This window comes from Martes martes (assembly GCF_963455335.1).
Source record: "Martes martes genome assembly, chromosome: 7".
NCBI lineage: Eukaryota > Metazoa > Chordata > Mammalia > Carnivora > Mustelidae > Martes > Martes martes.
The window spans coordinates 30,291,005-30,305,817 of NC_137894.1; the positions used below are offsets into that span (position 1 = coordinate 30,291,005).

General features: G+C 61.4%; 1 protein-coding gene across 2 annotated transcripts; it reads right to left on the minus strand.

Annotated features, from left to right (window-relative positions):
- Positions 1–3,416: 3,416 nt before the first annotated feature.
- LOC308346438 (uncharacterized protein C15orf39 homolog) lies at positions 3,417–13,051 on the minus strand. Of its 2 annotated transcripts, none has more exons than XM_080809372.1 (3): positions 12,926–13,051; positions 6,893–9,637; positions 3,417–4,885 (listed from the first exon to the last, which is right to left on the minus strand). In XM_080809372.1, the coding sequence occupies exons 2-3, from the start codon at positions 9,585–9,587 to the stop codon at positions 4,518–4,520; spliced, it is 3,063 nt and encodes a 1,020-aa protein (XP_080665498.1). In that variant the 5' UTR covers positions 9,588–9,637; positions 12,926–13,051; the 3' UTR covers positions 3,417–4,517. The 2 variants fall into 2 exon arrangements, with proteins under 2 accessions (XP_080665498.1, XP_080665499.1); XM_080809373.1 differs by having other exon boundaries at positions 6,841–9,637.
- Between the last annotated feature and the right edge of the window lie 1,762 nt (positions 13,052–14,813).

Genomic DNA, 14,813 nt, shown 5'->3' on the forward strand with positions numbered 1-14,813 from the left:
AGGGGTGGCAGTGAAGGCTGGACAAGGCGACCCCGGCTCTCCTATACCAGCAAGGCGCCAAGCCTCACAGAAAGGCAGGCAGGGCCCAGGTCTGTTGGGGGACCCAGGCCTCTTTGAAACAGGGCTTTCTCCTACCCATTCAAGGTGGATGGGAACCCAGGAGTAAGGATGCTTCAGGATGAAGGGCAGAGGCTGATGGAAGCCTCTGGCCTCTGTGCTGAGGGGCCCCAGACCAAAGCTCCCGTTCTTCTGACAGGGTGCTCGGGTCTGGGAGGTTTATATGGTTTGAGGAGAAGCCGCTGCCAAGCTTGGAGTCCCAGGCTCTGAACTACGGGTAGGAGGGGAACCTGCTCTGTCCCCATCACCCCCATCTGAGGAGAGGTCTGTAGATTTTATCTGGTGACTAGTGAAGAAAGAAGCAAGGGACCTTCTGCTCTGGTCTAGTAATCGTAGGAGGGGCCTCTTGAGGGTCTTTCAAGGGACTCAGGGGCTCAGCACTCTCTTCCCTCTTCCCAGGAGCCCAGGCTCTCACTGCCCCAAGAAGACACAGAAGCCCGGGAGCTGGGCCCTCCCAAGACTGAGGCAGAGGCGAGAGAGCCTGTCCAGCTAGAGATGAGATAGGAGGGGGTCTGCAACACCTTCCCCTGCCTCGGGGCCTGGAAGGGCTGCACCTGGCTGGGCTGGGAGAGGTACCCAGGAAAGGGTCTACAGAGCACACAGGACAAGAGCCAGCAGCAGGGCTCAGTGCCTCCTGACTGGGGTGTCCCTGTGGCCTTCCTCAGGGGGCTGGGGTGGAAGGAGCAGCAGGCATGGGTGAGGGGTGGCCCAGGGGCTGGAGATACTACTCCCACCTCTGGCAGGACTGTGGGGTCAGAAGAGGCACATTCAGGCAGGTGGGTTGGGCCCTGCTCCGTTTCCCCTATGGGGATTTCGGGAGACCCAGCCCATTCACCCCAACCCCCTTAGTGAGAACTAGGCAGGGCTGGAAGCACCTGGAGGTTACCAAGGGGGTCTTCATAATCCCCCAGTCAAGCAGAGCCTTGCACTCTTCCTTCCTTCCCCTCCCCAGCGGCCGCACACAGGCTCCATACAGGCTCGACACAGGCTCCGGGCTCGAGACAAAGCTGCCCCATGTCACTTACCTTGCAGGCCTGAGGCTTAATTCCTGGTGGGGAATTTAGCAGGCTGGGCTCCTCCGACTCCTACTGGGTCCAAGTGCCAAGTAGGGCCACCGGGAGGCAGGGCCTCATTCAGGCCTCAGGCCCACCTGAACGCTATCCTCCCTTTCTCAACTCAGGCCAGAGACCTACATGTTGTCTAGCGAGGCCAACTGAGGCGGAGAGAAGCCCGGGGAGCAGGTCTGAGCTCAGCCGCTGGGGCGAAGCAGCAGCAGGCGCAAAGCGTTCTTGGCCTCCCGGCCGGCCCAAAAACCCAGGACTGGATCTGCGGCGTCTTGACACAGCTCCTGACTTGATGTGACCAGCAGCAAGTGAGGGGACCTGTTTCCTTATCTGTCACCTGAAGAGAGTTGTCAGCATTACTCAAAAGGATCCCTGAACACCTGACCCAGGATCACCGTGGGGGCTGGGTTCAAACCCAGCTTTCTGGGCTCTGCTGAGGGGTTCTTGACGGGGCCTGGACAAACATTTTCCAGATGATTCTGTGTGAGAAGAGTTACCCCAGCTCGGAAGCCTTGGACAGTTACAGGGGAACTGCAGGGCCTGAAGAGCCATGATCAGCCAAGGTAGAGTGGGCCCGCTCTAGCTTCGCTGACAGGTGGGGGCCACCGACACCCTCCGCTGTCAGCCGTCAACACCCTGACTGAGGCACGGAACAGGACTTGCGAAAACCCCCATGAGGGGCGGGAGCACAGCCTCCCTCAGGCGCGGTCCTGGGCAGTGCCATCCCTGCCCCACCTGACCAAGGCTCCCAGGCCAGAGCTGTCTCCTGGAAGCAGCCCCCTCCCCCAGCAAGGCCCAGGGCCAGGACGCTGAAACCCAGCCTCTGCACCATGGAGGCCCTGTAGTGCCACAGCGGACGGGCAGGTGCCCCTGGGTGCTGAGCGGCTCTGCCTATGCCGAGGCCTTGGAGCCCGCCCAGGGCTGCCGGTGAGAAGTGTGCCTGCCGGGGAGCAGGGGCGTGGTAGGTGGGCGAGCAAGTGCAGGAGGACGGCAGGGAGGGAAGGAAGAAAAGGAAAAAGGAAGAGAAAAAAAAAGAAGAAACAGAGCCAACTCCAGAAGGTTTCAACAATGAGGTGGATGAAGTTGACGGGGTGGCAGAGGGCCCGGGGTTCAGTGACTTGACCCGTGTTGTCACCCCATCTATGCTCCCCACTCAGGTAGCCTCAAGTGAAGCAGACAGGCCGCACTTCAGCTCTCTGGGAAACAGGCGCCCTACAGCCCCTAGCCTATGGGGCTGAGCAGGCTGCTTTCCCCTTCCCAAATATCCCCCAGGCCTCCACACAAGCCGCTCCCCGCTCCCTGCACTCCTGGTGCACTTCTCCAGCGCTTTTACCTTCTTCCACCCTGCCTCTGAGGCCCACTTCCGGCAGCATCTCTTCTGGGACCCAGGGGCACTTCCTTGTCGCCAAGCTAGGTCAGGCCCCTGTCGAGCTTCCACAGCCTGCTTCCCCGGGTTCTGTCACTGTGGTGACCACGTGTTGGGAGTTGCCTCTCTCCTGGCCTGTGCCCTTCAGGGGCCTGGACAGGCAGCAGGGCAATGGCGGCGGCCGCTCGGCATCCTGGCGGCCTCTAGGAAGTCAACGGCCTCGTGCAATGCCAGGCTCCAGCTGTCAGCAGGCGCAGGAGGGATGCTGTAGCTGGGCTCCGGGAAGGCTCACGAAGACTGGGGTTGACCCGGCAGGCCTAACCCGTCCTAGTGGGCTGGCCCTCGGTCTAGATGGGATGGGAAACCAGGAAGCCACCCCAGCAAGCCCCGAGAACAAACCTCTGCGGGGAGAGCCCAGCAGAGACAGGGTCTCTGGAGGGTGTACCCAGCATCTCCCCACACCAGCTAAGGTGTGAGGAGCTGTCCTTCCACAGGATGGAGTTGCCAGCATGGGGGCGGGGTGACAGCACTGTTCCAGGGATGCCTTAGTGAGCATGTCCTTGGTGCTGGAGAGGAGCACATGCTAGGGAGTGGTGACCAGCACTTCTCACTGGGACAGTGCGCCACAGACCCAAAGACCACCAGGACCCCCAAGGGTCTCGGGAGGAGGGGCTTTCCCTGAGCAGGGGAGAGGCCGCCCAGCGGGTGTGTGACCAGGACCCACGTGGCCACAGCTAGCCAGCACAATGGTGCCAGGGAGCCTCGGCACCTTCTGGGCTGGAAGCAGGGAGAACTGCCAAGGACTAGGTGATGGCCTATTAAACTTGAGACCCCCCACCCCCGGCCCAAACACACAGCCAGGCCTCAGATCCAAAAACAACCCAAATGCTTTAATGTTTAATGGCCTGCCTCCCGGGCCCACAGCCTTCTTACAAACCTTAGCCAGGCCAAGGGCCCAGCTTGCCAGCCTCTGGCTCAGTTTAGTACTCTGCAAGGAGGTCACTCATAGCAGGCGTGACTAATGGGGCTCTGGCTTGGGGAATGCCAGTGTCCCCAGTCCGTTATCTTCGGAGACCTCCCAGGATCCAGCTGTCATTCAGCCTGTCTTGTCTAGTCCCTGAGTCCCTGCAGCTGCTTGGCTTCTAGCAAACATACCACTTTCTCAGGAAGATGCACCGGGGGGACAAGGCAGCTCAGGGAAGTCACTGGTGTCAATTCAGGACAGGCCTGGGGCCTCCCAGAGGTGAAAGCAGCAGGCCCAGAACAAGGATGCCAGCCCCAGGCTGTATCCGGGCACCCCCTGTAGTGAAGGAGGGAAGGGCAGGCTCCCAGAGAGCTTCCAGGCTGGGGGGGTCAGGGCCCAACCCCAGACATTAGGGCATAGCCCCAGGCTTTCCTGGGAAACGACTCTAGAAAGTGTAAGTCATACACACTGTACACTGTACCACCCTAAATAACCAAGTCCTATGAGACAAAAAGACTTTCTAGAAGGTTCTACTTGCCTTAGCCTCCTATTCCAGGCCCTGGCTGGGATCTAGGCCCCTGTCCTGGGGAGGGAGCAGAGAGCAAACCTTAATGGGTGTGTGTCAGGCATCACCCCCACAACAACCCTGTGAGGTAGGCTGCGTTGTCCTATCTTACAAACTGGGAACTGAGGGCTCAAGGGAGGAAGTGACTTGCTTGGTTACACAGCAAGAACACAGGAGCTAGGATTCAAGCCCAAGTCTGTTGAGCTCCAAAGCCCACACATTTTCTCTAAGGAAGAAACAGAAGTAGTCCTTTCTAATTATAAAGGCCCTCAAGTAAAAAGTTCAGGGGCTCTCAGCCCACTGCAGGGTGGGGGTGGGAGGCAGCAGAGCAGGAGAAGCTCCAACGGCATGTCCACTCCTAGCCCTGGGCAGCTGGCCTTACAAAAGGTTGGGGTCCAGACAGTGACCCCCACACAGCAGCTGTCCAAACAGCCACCAAGGCTACAGGTGATGGCTTTGGCCACCCAGCACCTGTGGGTGGGGCACAGACCGGTCTGGCCCTGAGGCCTTGTGGCCCCAAGTGGGCAGTGCTAGGCCACTGAGCCAAGCGGTTTCCAGCAGGCTGCGGAAGCGGGCCCTTAGTGTGGGGCCGGGGGGTCTGGTGCTGGCAGCAGGGGTAGGGCAGGTACCGTGGGACCCTTCCCCAGCGGTTGCCTCTGCTTTCTCCGGGCCAGGGGTTGATGGCTTCCTCCCTGGCTTCCTGGCCTTGGGGACAGGTGACTTCCAGGCCAGGGCTAGGCTCTCCGGCTCATCTCTGGCCATGGTGGGTTCTGAGGAGGGCACAGATCCAGCCTCAGTGTCAAAGTTACCTGGAAAACGAACACACAGTCAGGCCGCAGACCCCAACACCCTCAGGTCCTACCTCCTGGCCTGCAAAGCCACCTAGACCAGTGGTTCCACTCTGCCTCAGGCCTGGAGGGCCCCAGCAGGGTCATGGCCATCATGACTTCCCCATGTGTGCGGGAAGCCGAAAGGTGTGCTTCTCCCCAGGTGACGCCAGGGCTCTATCAGATGACGGTACCGCTCAGGCAAAGCATCTGGTCCAAGAACCAAAGGAAAAGGGCCAACAAGACAGGAACCACTGGCCTGTACAGGCAGGGAAATTAGGGCATGGAGAGAGAGGGCTCTGTTACACCTAAGAGTGGCATCCTTCTACCAGACCACCGCCAGGGCCCAGGAGTGGAGGAAGCAGCAGAGGGGGCAGGAGGGGGCTTCTGACCAAAAGCACACCTCGTGGCAAGTGAGGCTGTCAGGGAGAACACGAAGGACACCTACAGAAGGGTGGACCTCCCCCCCAGGATCGGGGGAAGACTCACAGCTCAGGGAGGGAGTGACTGGTGCCAAATCCAGCCAGCAGCAGGAAGAACCTGGGTACCCGTCAGTTCTGCACTAGGCCCCAGACTCTTCCAAGCTCGGGCAGGGCAGGAGGGCACTGTGGAGTGCCCAGCAAGCAGCCCGGAAAATACGGCCCTGTCCTCTCTGGGCTTGAAAGCCCAACTGTCCGGGAGAAGACTGGGCTGGAGCCTCTGAGCCACGCATGATACCCCTCACTCCACTCCACCCCACCCCCCCCGTTCAACAACACTCCCACGTACGTTCTCTCTGAACCCATTTGGGCAAGTGCTCCAACTTAAGTGCTCAGGAGTCAGCAATGCTTGTCACCTAGACCCCAAGTTCCACATGTATGCCTCACTGCCTTGGGCGCCTTCCCCACCCTGACATGGAGCCAGGATGAGGTAAGGGCCCAGGGCAAGGCTGCCAGGTGGTGAGGGGACAAGAAACCATTCCCGTGGAGACACAGCACAGACAGAGGCTTGGTGGCAGGATGGCGGAGCAGCGAGGGAAGGCTACAGAGCAGGTCACATGCCTCAGGCCTCCATGTGCCAGGTGTCCTGATGCACAAGAGGCCACGATGGGCACACCTGGCACCATCACCAAAGTCCCAGCAGTAGTGAGTGTACACAGCACGCAGCAGCTGCCCAGAGCAGGGCTAAGCGGCCTGAGCTCATGATGCTCCAGGACAGAAAAAGAGCAAGCTGGAGAACAGTATGCACGAGACGTCATTTAGTAGGGGAAAAGCAAACCAGAAACATCGCTCCAACTTACGGCGGCGCTTCCGTGACTATAAATACTGGGACAACTGAAACACGGCACATTCAAAAGGCAACCGTGTTTGGAGGGAGACGGGGACCCCTGCCTGCTGTTGGGAATCAGGTACCATTTACTGAGGGGGAGAAGGTGGGGTGGGGGGCAAAGGGTTTAGGGGAAAGCTTAGGAGTGTGGGTCTGGGAGGAGTTAAGGGTCGGAGAGATACTGAGTGCAAAAGGCCAGCATGCATTTAGTAATTCAGGGCTCAAGCTCAGAAGAAGGGAAGCTGGGTGAGACACGGACACAGGAGGAAGAGACCTCAGATAAGAGGACAGGGCCTCATCAGAGCCCTAGAACCCAAAGGAGAAGTCTACACTGAGGTGGGAGAAGGCCCGGCAGAGGAGGGAAGCTGGGAAGCTGCAGCATCGGGGAAAATTAAGAGAAGTTTCCACAGGGACAGAGCAGCAGGCCTGCTCAGAGGCTTAGGGAAGAGGCCGTGAAAGGCCCCAGTGGTGCCGGGGTGAGGAGGGATGGGGGGGTAGGAGTGGGGGTGGGGGTCCACAGGATCTCCCGGGGGATGGCCAGGCCCCTCCCCAGCACCAGTTCTTGGGCTCCCCTGCCCTGAGTCCCAGGCAGTCCCTTGGCCCGGCTGTGACCACTCACACAGCCCACACACCTGTCACTCGTTCACACAGCTCCGGTGGCTACTGGGGCCGCCCCATGCTCACCCAGCTGGCGGCGGACACAGTCCCGCCACTGCAGGCCCAGCAGGTCGGGGTAGATGTCGGGCAGCTGGCGCAGTGCCAGCAGCTTGAGCATGCGCGAGGTGCAGCCGTGCAGGGCCCGCTCGCGCAGTGCGCGCTCCTCGGACAGCGTGGTGGGTCGTAGCTCCACGCGGTGCTCCTGCAGCACGTGGTCCACGGAGGCGGGTGGCAGCCGGGGGAAGAGGCGCTCCTTCACCAGGTGGATGGGCACGAAGATGGCGCCGGCGCGCACCACGTGGGGGAAGGGACACTGCTGCGTGCACACGAAGCTCTGCAGCTGCGAAAGCAGCTTGCCCAGCAGCCCCTGCACAGCCTGGCAGTCCTGCCACGCCGCCCGGCCCCAGGGCCCTGCCGTCTCAAGCCACTCCCGCAGCTTCTCGGGCGGAGAGTGTGCCACTGAGCCCGAGATGGCGTCGCACAAGGATGCGTGCAGGCCCGTGAAGTGTTGCTCTGGAGAGTCCTCTGGGGCTGGGGGAGAGGCTGGAGTCGGGGCTGGGGCCGGGGCCTGGGCAGGCGAGGGAGCCGGCATGGGAGTGGGGGCCGTGGCCACGGCGGGAGGACTGGGCAGCGCCACATTGAAGCATGCCACGGGCAAGGGCTGCGTGAGAATCTGGAGACCAAGGGGCACGGTCGTGGGGGTGGGTACAGCTTGGGCGGGTGCAGGGGCTGGGGTGGGTGCCGATGGGGCCACGGCTGCCGGCAAGGGTGCTGGCCGGAGGATCTTGAATTTTCGGAACATGAAGGCCACGGAGCTGTGGAAGTTGGTCCTTGGGGTGGTGGCCTCGGTGGTTGCCGGCACCCCGGGCAGCCCTGGCGCTTCCGTGACTATCTTTTCCAGCTCTGGCAGATCCGAGACTGTGTTCCCCACACCTGGCACATCCAGGGCTGCCGTGGGCCTGGCACGCACCTCGGGACTAGGAACCTGGACAGGAGCCTCTGCCGAGGGCTTCTTCACACTTAAGTCCAGGGCCACCTCCTCTCTAAGTGAGCAGGGAGCCTTTGAAGGGGCCTCCTGGGCAGGCAGGGTCCCCCCACAGTCTTTGGCAGGGCTCTCACTGGGGGCTGGGGCTGGGTCAGGCTCAGCCGAGTCCTCGGGAGCCTGCACATCCAGATAGTCACGGTAGGGGGCCAAGCTGAAGACATTGTCAATAATCGGCATCGGCGGAGAGCCGGGGGGCAGTGTACCCTTGTTCTGCAGCAGAGACTGGCGCTCCTGGGCACACGGTGGGAGCGCCGGAGGGGTGCGTGGAACTGGGCTATCCCCAATGACAATGGGTGCCCCAGGGTGCTCATTGAGCTGCGGCTGGAGCTGCTCTTTCCTGCAGCTGGGCAGCCACACCTTCTCCTCTGCTTCCTGGACTGGCTTCTCCGCAGGCCTCATGGAATCTGAGCAGGGCTGGCTGGCAGGCAGGGACTGGCATGCTCGCTGGAAGGCACTGGGCTGCACACTGGAAGGCACAGCCTGTACACTGTTTTGGGAAGGCGGCGTCCCTCCAAGCCCCGGGGATGCTCCATAGAGAGAGAGGTCATCCCGGGCATAAGGAAAGCCCAGAGTCTGAGGGGCAAAGTCCATTGGGCACCGGGGAGCAAGAGGTGGGTCCAGCTTGAGGCCTGGTGAGGGTGCCGGGAGTGGGGCAGAGGGGTAGGAAAAAGTGTCCAGGCCCACTGGGGCCATATAGGGTGCCTGGGCAGCCTGCTGCCTCAGGTAGGGGCTACTCAGCCCACCAGCTGGGTACCCGGCCCCCTTGTGGGCTCCCAGAGGCTGTAGGGGAAGCACTGAGCTGTAGCTCCCCTGCTTCTCCGGGTGGCGACAGGCTGGTGGGCAAGGCAGGGCCTGTGGAGGGTGAGGGAGCGGGTAGTGGGTAGGCACTGTATCCTGGCAGGCTGGCCCCAGGGGCTGGGCCAGCTGGGTCCAGGGACTGGGAGGTCCATCAGACAATGCCTGCTTGGGGTCCCCAGGGTAAGGACCTGCATATTTGGAGGCCAGGAAGCTTGTGCCGTGGATGGTCTGATACTTCTCCAGAAATGCCTGGCAAGGGGAGAAGCTCACTGAGTTCTTGCCAGATCCCCCAGCTGGCACACCACGCAAGAAGGTACCATCTAGGGACTGGCCCTTGCCAGGAGTTGGGGTCAGAGAACAAGACGGGTCAGCCGGGGGTAAGAGGGGTCCGGTCACCATCGTCCAGTCAACATCCAGTGGCCTCTTCGCCGCCCCATCCCCCAGGCAAGCTGAGAGCCCGTAACACAGAGGGCTGCGGTAGACAGGTTTGGGTGCTGCCAACGGTGGGCCTGGGTAGGAATGAGATTGGGGACTGAAGGGCAGGAGCTCAACAGGGCCAGGGTCCTGCACCTTCTCAGAGCTTTCTGCTGCTGGGCGGTAGAGCAGGCAACTGGTCAACAGGCTGTCTGTCCGAAGAGGGGGTCCTGCCATGCTGGTGGGGTACAAGGGTGGATATGGGGTCCAAGATGGCAACCGCTCAGACCCTGCCTTGGGAGCACTCCCCATAGGGCAGGAGAAGTAGGCACCCTTGTAGCTGCAGGGGTCCTGGTTACCAGCAGAAGAGGACAGGCTGTGCCCAGGTCCGGAGTCTGCCTCTAAGCGGGGCAGCTTGCCATATATCACAGGCCCCAGGGTCCCCAGGGGCCGCTTCTCCGCCATCACCGTGAAGGCTTCAAGCCCTCAGGGGCCCCAGCTACTCGACTGCTGACCTGGGAGAGAGAGAAAGGTAGGGGCTGTTAGAACAGGCTATAGGCAAGCAAGTGAGGGCTGCTGCTCTCACTGGCTCATCGCTGCACCTCAGAAACTGGCACTTAGCAGATGCTCGATAAAGCCTATGAATGAATGAATGCATGAGTCAGACAACACAGAGGTTTCCAACTCATCCCCCCCAGTCCCACTCCAGGAGCCCCTTCTGTTCAGCTTCTCCCCACGTGACTCCCCAGACCCCTTTCCTGCGGTTTCCGACTTTGCAGGCAGTCTGAGGATGCACTCGCTTGGCTACCCCTGTTCCCCATACACGGACGAGGAGACCTATTGATCCCAGTCATTGATAAAGGACATGGGACAAGAGGAAGACTTCCTACCTCCCCCTACAGCTCTTATTCCCGATTCAACGGGGATCTCAAGATGCCCACTACAGCCAAGATGTGAAACTGGACATTGTCTATGCATTCAAGTTTCCGAAGACACTCTTTAGGTCTGTCTGACTGGCCAATCTTACCAAAAATGTCAGAGCCAAGCCTGGAACCCAGGTCCCTAGGCCCAGGGCCACACAGATACCAGGCTCGGTTCCACAGGGTAGCACTATTCCCCAAGAGAAGCAGTGCGCAGCATGGCTTCACAGGGGCCTGCTCCCCCGCAGGAGAGCGGAGGCTGTCCGGTAGATGGTGCTGTGGCACCAGCAGGAAGGTCCCAAAGCGTCCAGGAGGACAGCCTGTGTTCCATCCCAGCCCCTGGGCTGCCCTTGGCTATTCCAAGGCATGCAAGGGCAGCGGTACGGCCCCAGGGACAAGAAGGTAGGGAGGTGGGAGGATGCAAATGTACAGGGAGGGAGTCCCCAAGGACCAGAGTGCTAGGGCTACTACCCCCACTGCCTGACAGAAACACTGAATGCCAGAGCAGACTAAGGCCCTGAAGCAAGGGAAAGCAAGGACTGGGACCCAGGCCCAGAGAAGTCAAGCTTGGGCTTCCTCAAGGCAGCAGGTGCCCAATGACCCATGAAGTGTCACTTGAGGCCAGCCTTCTCCGGCCACATCATCCTGCCTCTACTTCCCCTAGCACGCACCCTGTTCCCGAAATCCTCAGGTGGCTTAGAAAGGATGAATCAACTCCCTCTTGCTATGATTAGGCCATGGGTCAGGTGCAAGCCATGACCAGCCCCTTCTTCCAGCCCCCTCCTCCGTTCTGGCTGGTGGCCAATGACAACCACAGGCTCATAAGGAGACCAACACATCTTGGGGACAAGAAAAGCCAAGGGTAGTAGGAGGGCCAATGCCCACTCCCATCCCTGCCTAACCACACCATGGAAGTCAGGTGGGACTCTGAAAAAGTTGGCTCTCCTGGCCAGAATCCAACACCTTAGGCCAGCCTAGAGAAGGGGATGCTCCCTAGGAGAGACCAGACGGGACATCAGGGTAATGGTATTGATAGCAATGCTCTATGACAGAGATTTGCATCCCAGACGCAAAGCCCCATCCTGGGGCACAGCAACCTTGCAAGAAGGAGTTGTGTGGTTTGGGGGGTGCTAAGTAAGAGCCTCCCCCCCACGGGGAGCTCTGGATTAATTAAGTGCTGGCTCTGGTCTCACCTCCCCCACATGCCCCTTGGAGCCTGCTCCACACCCACCCCAGCCCCAGGAGTCTTCTTCCCCAGGGCTCTGCCCATTGCGAGCCCTTTGCCCTGGAGACTTCCTGAGACAGCCTCCCCCTCACCCTGGGACCCAGTCAATAGAGGTGAAGCCACGTGGGACCCTCAGGAGTCTTTGAGGGAGAGACAGAGCTCTAGGGAGTCAGCAGAGGACTAGGAAGGGTATGGGGCTGACCTTACTACCTCCTGTCAGTAGAAAAAGCCCAGTGTACACTCCCTTGAGGGAGGCCCCTCCCCACTCAAGCCAGTAGCCAAAATGTAGGTGCCTCCTTCACTCACTCACTCACACACACACACACACACACACATACGGAGGAGGCAAGCAATTGCTTGGGGAAGGGGGGACCCCGGGGAGCAGGGTCACATTGCCCTTTGGGCCACCAAGCTGTTTGCTGCCTGAGGGCTGGGAGGACCAACGTCGGCCAGGGCTCAGAGCAGGGTCCCGGAAAAGAGCCCACCACCACTGTGCCCTCCCTGCCCTAAGCACCACGGGAAGCAAACAGCTTTTCCATCTCCTAGCGACTCTCCCTAAGGCCAGTGGACGTTGGGAGTTGAGAAAGACCAGGAAGAAGAGAGCCATCCTGCTGGACTGGGGCCGGCCCCTAGAGCGCTGAATCAGGGCCCCTCCCGGGGTCCTCACACCTCCCCCAGTTGAGGCTCTGGGCCCTACAGAACCTGGCGCAGCCTAGGCTCCATTGGAGGGGGAAGGGTCGCAAGATAGGCCTCCACCACCTTTCTCCTACCCGCCCCGCCCATATCGGTGGTGCCTGGGGCCCTCAGCCAACCTGGCTTTGGGGCTGCCGCCGCGCCTGACCCCGCGGGCTTCCGGGTGTCCCCATGCTCTGTCCGTTGGCGCTGGGGCGCACGTGCACCCCAGCAGGCTGATCCATAGGCCGCAGCCACGCATTCAAACCCGTGCCTGCAAGTACGTGCACGGCCCACATTTGCACACACGGCCCTCCAGAACTGCGTTCTCCCCTTGCTCGGGCCCAGCACACGTGTGCACACAGCAAGGCCCGCGCACCCAGCCCCGAGAGCCGACACCCAAAGACTGGAGGGAAGACGAGCAGGGGGCGGCCTGGCCGCAGTGTCCGGGCAGCCACCGCCTCGGGGCGATCCCGCCAGCCTGGGCTGCGGCCAGAGGGTGAGTCAAGCCGTAGCAAGGAAACCGCAGGGCCGTCCCGTCCCAGTAGGGCGCGTCCAGGGCACCGCGGCGCCTCAGCGCCCGCCGCCGCCCCCCCAGGCCCAGCCCCCCGCCGCCCCCTCATCTCCGCCCAGGCAGTCCACGTGAGCCGGGCCCCGCGGGAGGCCCGAGGGCTCAGCCCGATCTCCTTCTCGCCAGTCCCTCGCCGGATCCGGCGCCAGAGCCTCGCTAGCGCTGCGGGGCGCTCCCAGGCCCCGGGGCCCTCGAAGTCCGGGAAAAGTCGGAGCAGCCGCGCGCCCCCCGCCCCGCAGCCCGCCCGCCCGGGGCTCGCCGCAGCCCAGAGCCGTAGCACCTCGGCCCAGGCCCGGCGCGCTCCATGCCCCGGCCGGCCGGTAGGGGCGCCCTGGGGCAGCGCCACCCGCCCCTTCTCCACGCGCCGCCCGCAAACTCGGCCCAACTTTCCGCGCCCGAGCGGGCGAGCTCCTACCTGCAGGGCGCCAGGCTTCTCGATGCTGCTGCCGGGGGCTGCGGCCGCATCCTCCGCCCTGCGGAGGCGGCGGGTCCTTGTCGGGCCGGGCCCTGAGCGGGAAGTCGCGGTGAGCACCGAGCCCGGAGCCACCCTCCTCGCGGCCGTTCGCGCCGCCGCTGGGCGCCGTCTGCGGTCCCGGGCGGGGCGGGCTGGGGGCGGAGCGGGGGCGGGGCGGCCCGCGCGGTGGAGGCTGAGCCGGGCCGCGCCTCTGGGAGCCCGCGATCCCCTGGGCCCCGGGGGTGCGGAGGGCCTGCGGCGGCCAGCTCTACAAGAACACGGCCGCGCGTGCTGCGCACCGTCTGTACCCACCGCATCCCTGAGCCGTGGCTCAGCGCGCCCAGCACACGCCTTCATTCACTCCGTTATATCATTCATTCGTTGCCACTTTCTAACTACGTGGCCTCGTGCATGCCTCTTGACCTTGTTGGGCTTCAGTTTCCTTATTTTAGTAAAAGTGGAATTATATCGTAGTGGTGGTGGTGTAAAGGCTTGGAAGAGGTTGTATTAAGATATCTGGCACACAGTAGGTGTTCTGGCTCCCTTGGCCGGTACTAGTTGCATTAGGGAGCTGGGGAAGGGCTCCTGAGTCTGTCCCCGCATCTCAGTGTGGCCCCTGAGGGCAAATTCCAGACAAATGTATCTCAGTCCCTGTTAGGGTACCACCTGTGTCTGAGGAAGGGTTGATTTCTCCATCACTGTAGTGTGCCAGGAATGACGGTGCCTGCCGTTGGTAAGTGGCCTCAGTGGGTACCTCAACCTTTTTGGCAAACCTCCCTCACTAAGAGAGGCCTGAACATGTGAAGGCTGGGAGGTGGGATGGGGTGGAGTGTTCCCAACCAGGAATGGTATGCTGCAGAGAGAGGGGCTGGAGGGGTGGACAGGCTGTTTCCATCTGCCCAGACTCCTTGGGCCATCTAATTCTGGATGTGAAGGCCCTCGGTGCTGCTACCTTCTCTAAAGAAACCTGGTCCCTAGCAGTTCCTGGGCTGCTCAAGGACTAGGGATAGGTGTGTGCAGTGGAGGAGGGGGGAGACAGGTGGACATGCCAAGGGTCAGAGCAAGTTCATGGGGCAAAACCACCCTGTCTGATCCCAAAGGTCAGGGCTGCCTGAGTCAGAGGGCAGAGGAGGCCGGAGGCCATAGGTTCAGAGAGTCAGGCAGCAGCTGGAGCTGAGGAGGAGGGGCTGGACCCTGCAGGTAAGAAAAGGAAGAGGAAGTGGATGTCACCTGGGGGGAGGGGAGAGAGTATCAGTTGAGACCCGACAGGTCCTGAGAGTCTGGAGTGATCTGAGGAGGAGAGACTCAGAGAGGGTTGGGGCTTTCCCAGGGTTACACAGCACGCTGGGATAAAAACTCAGATCTCCTGGCTCCCACATCTTCACATCAGGAAAGTACACCTGTGCGTGACAACTGGGTGTCATGCCCAAGGCTCAGATCACAGGCTATTTGTGCCTACTCTTGCTCCTCACCACTCTGCCCTTCCCCTCTCCGTTCTTTAGCACAACACCCGTTGTCTCCCACCTTTGCCCACCTTTGCGCTGCTGCTACTGCTGCTGCAGGGCAGGGGTGAGGGGTGGTGGGAGGAGGGCCGTATTCTCAGTTCTTAGGGCTTAGGACTCTCAGGTTGTGTGCTCAGGTCACCTGGTGTTCTCTCCAGTCTCACTGAGCCTGAGTGGGACCCACCCAGGCCCACATAAGCCCAGGGGAGACCCTAGGGGCCAGTTAAGATTCTGCGGCCCCTCTTGCCTTAATTTAGGGACACTTCACAAAGACAATAGCCCCCTTAATCAGCATCTTGCCCATTCCTTTTTGGCAGCACCTAAATACCTTGCACTATAAAAGAAAG

Excerpts from the sequence above, each read along its gene's own strand:
- LOC308346438 (XM_080809372.1), bottom strand. The coding sequence starts at position 9,587 with ATGGCGGAGAAGCGGCCCCTGGGGACCCTGGGGCCTGTGATATATGGC. Across the intron at positions 4,886-6,892 it reads CTGTGTCCGCCGCCAGCTGG|GTAACTTTGACACTGAGGCT; the intron begins GTGAGCATGGGG and ends TTCGTTTTCCAG.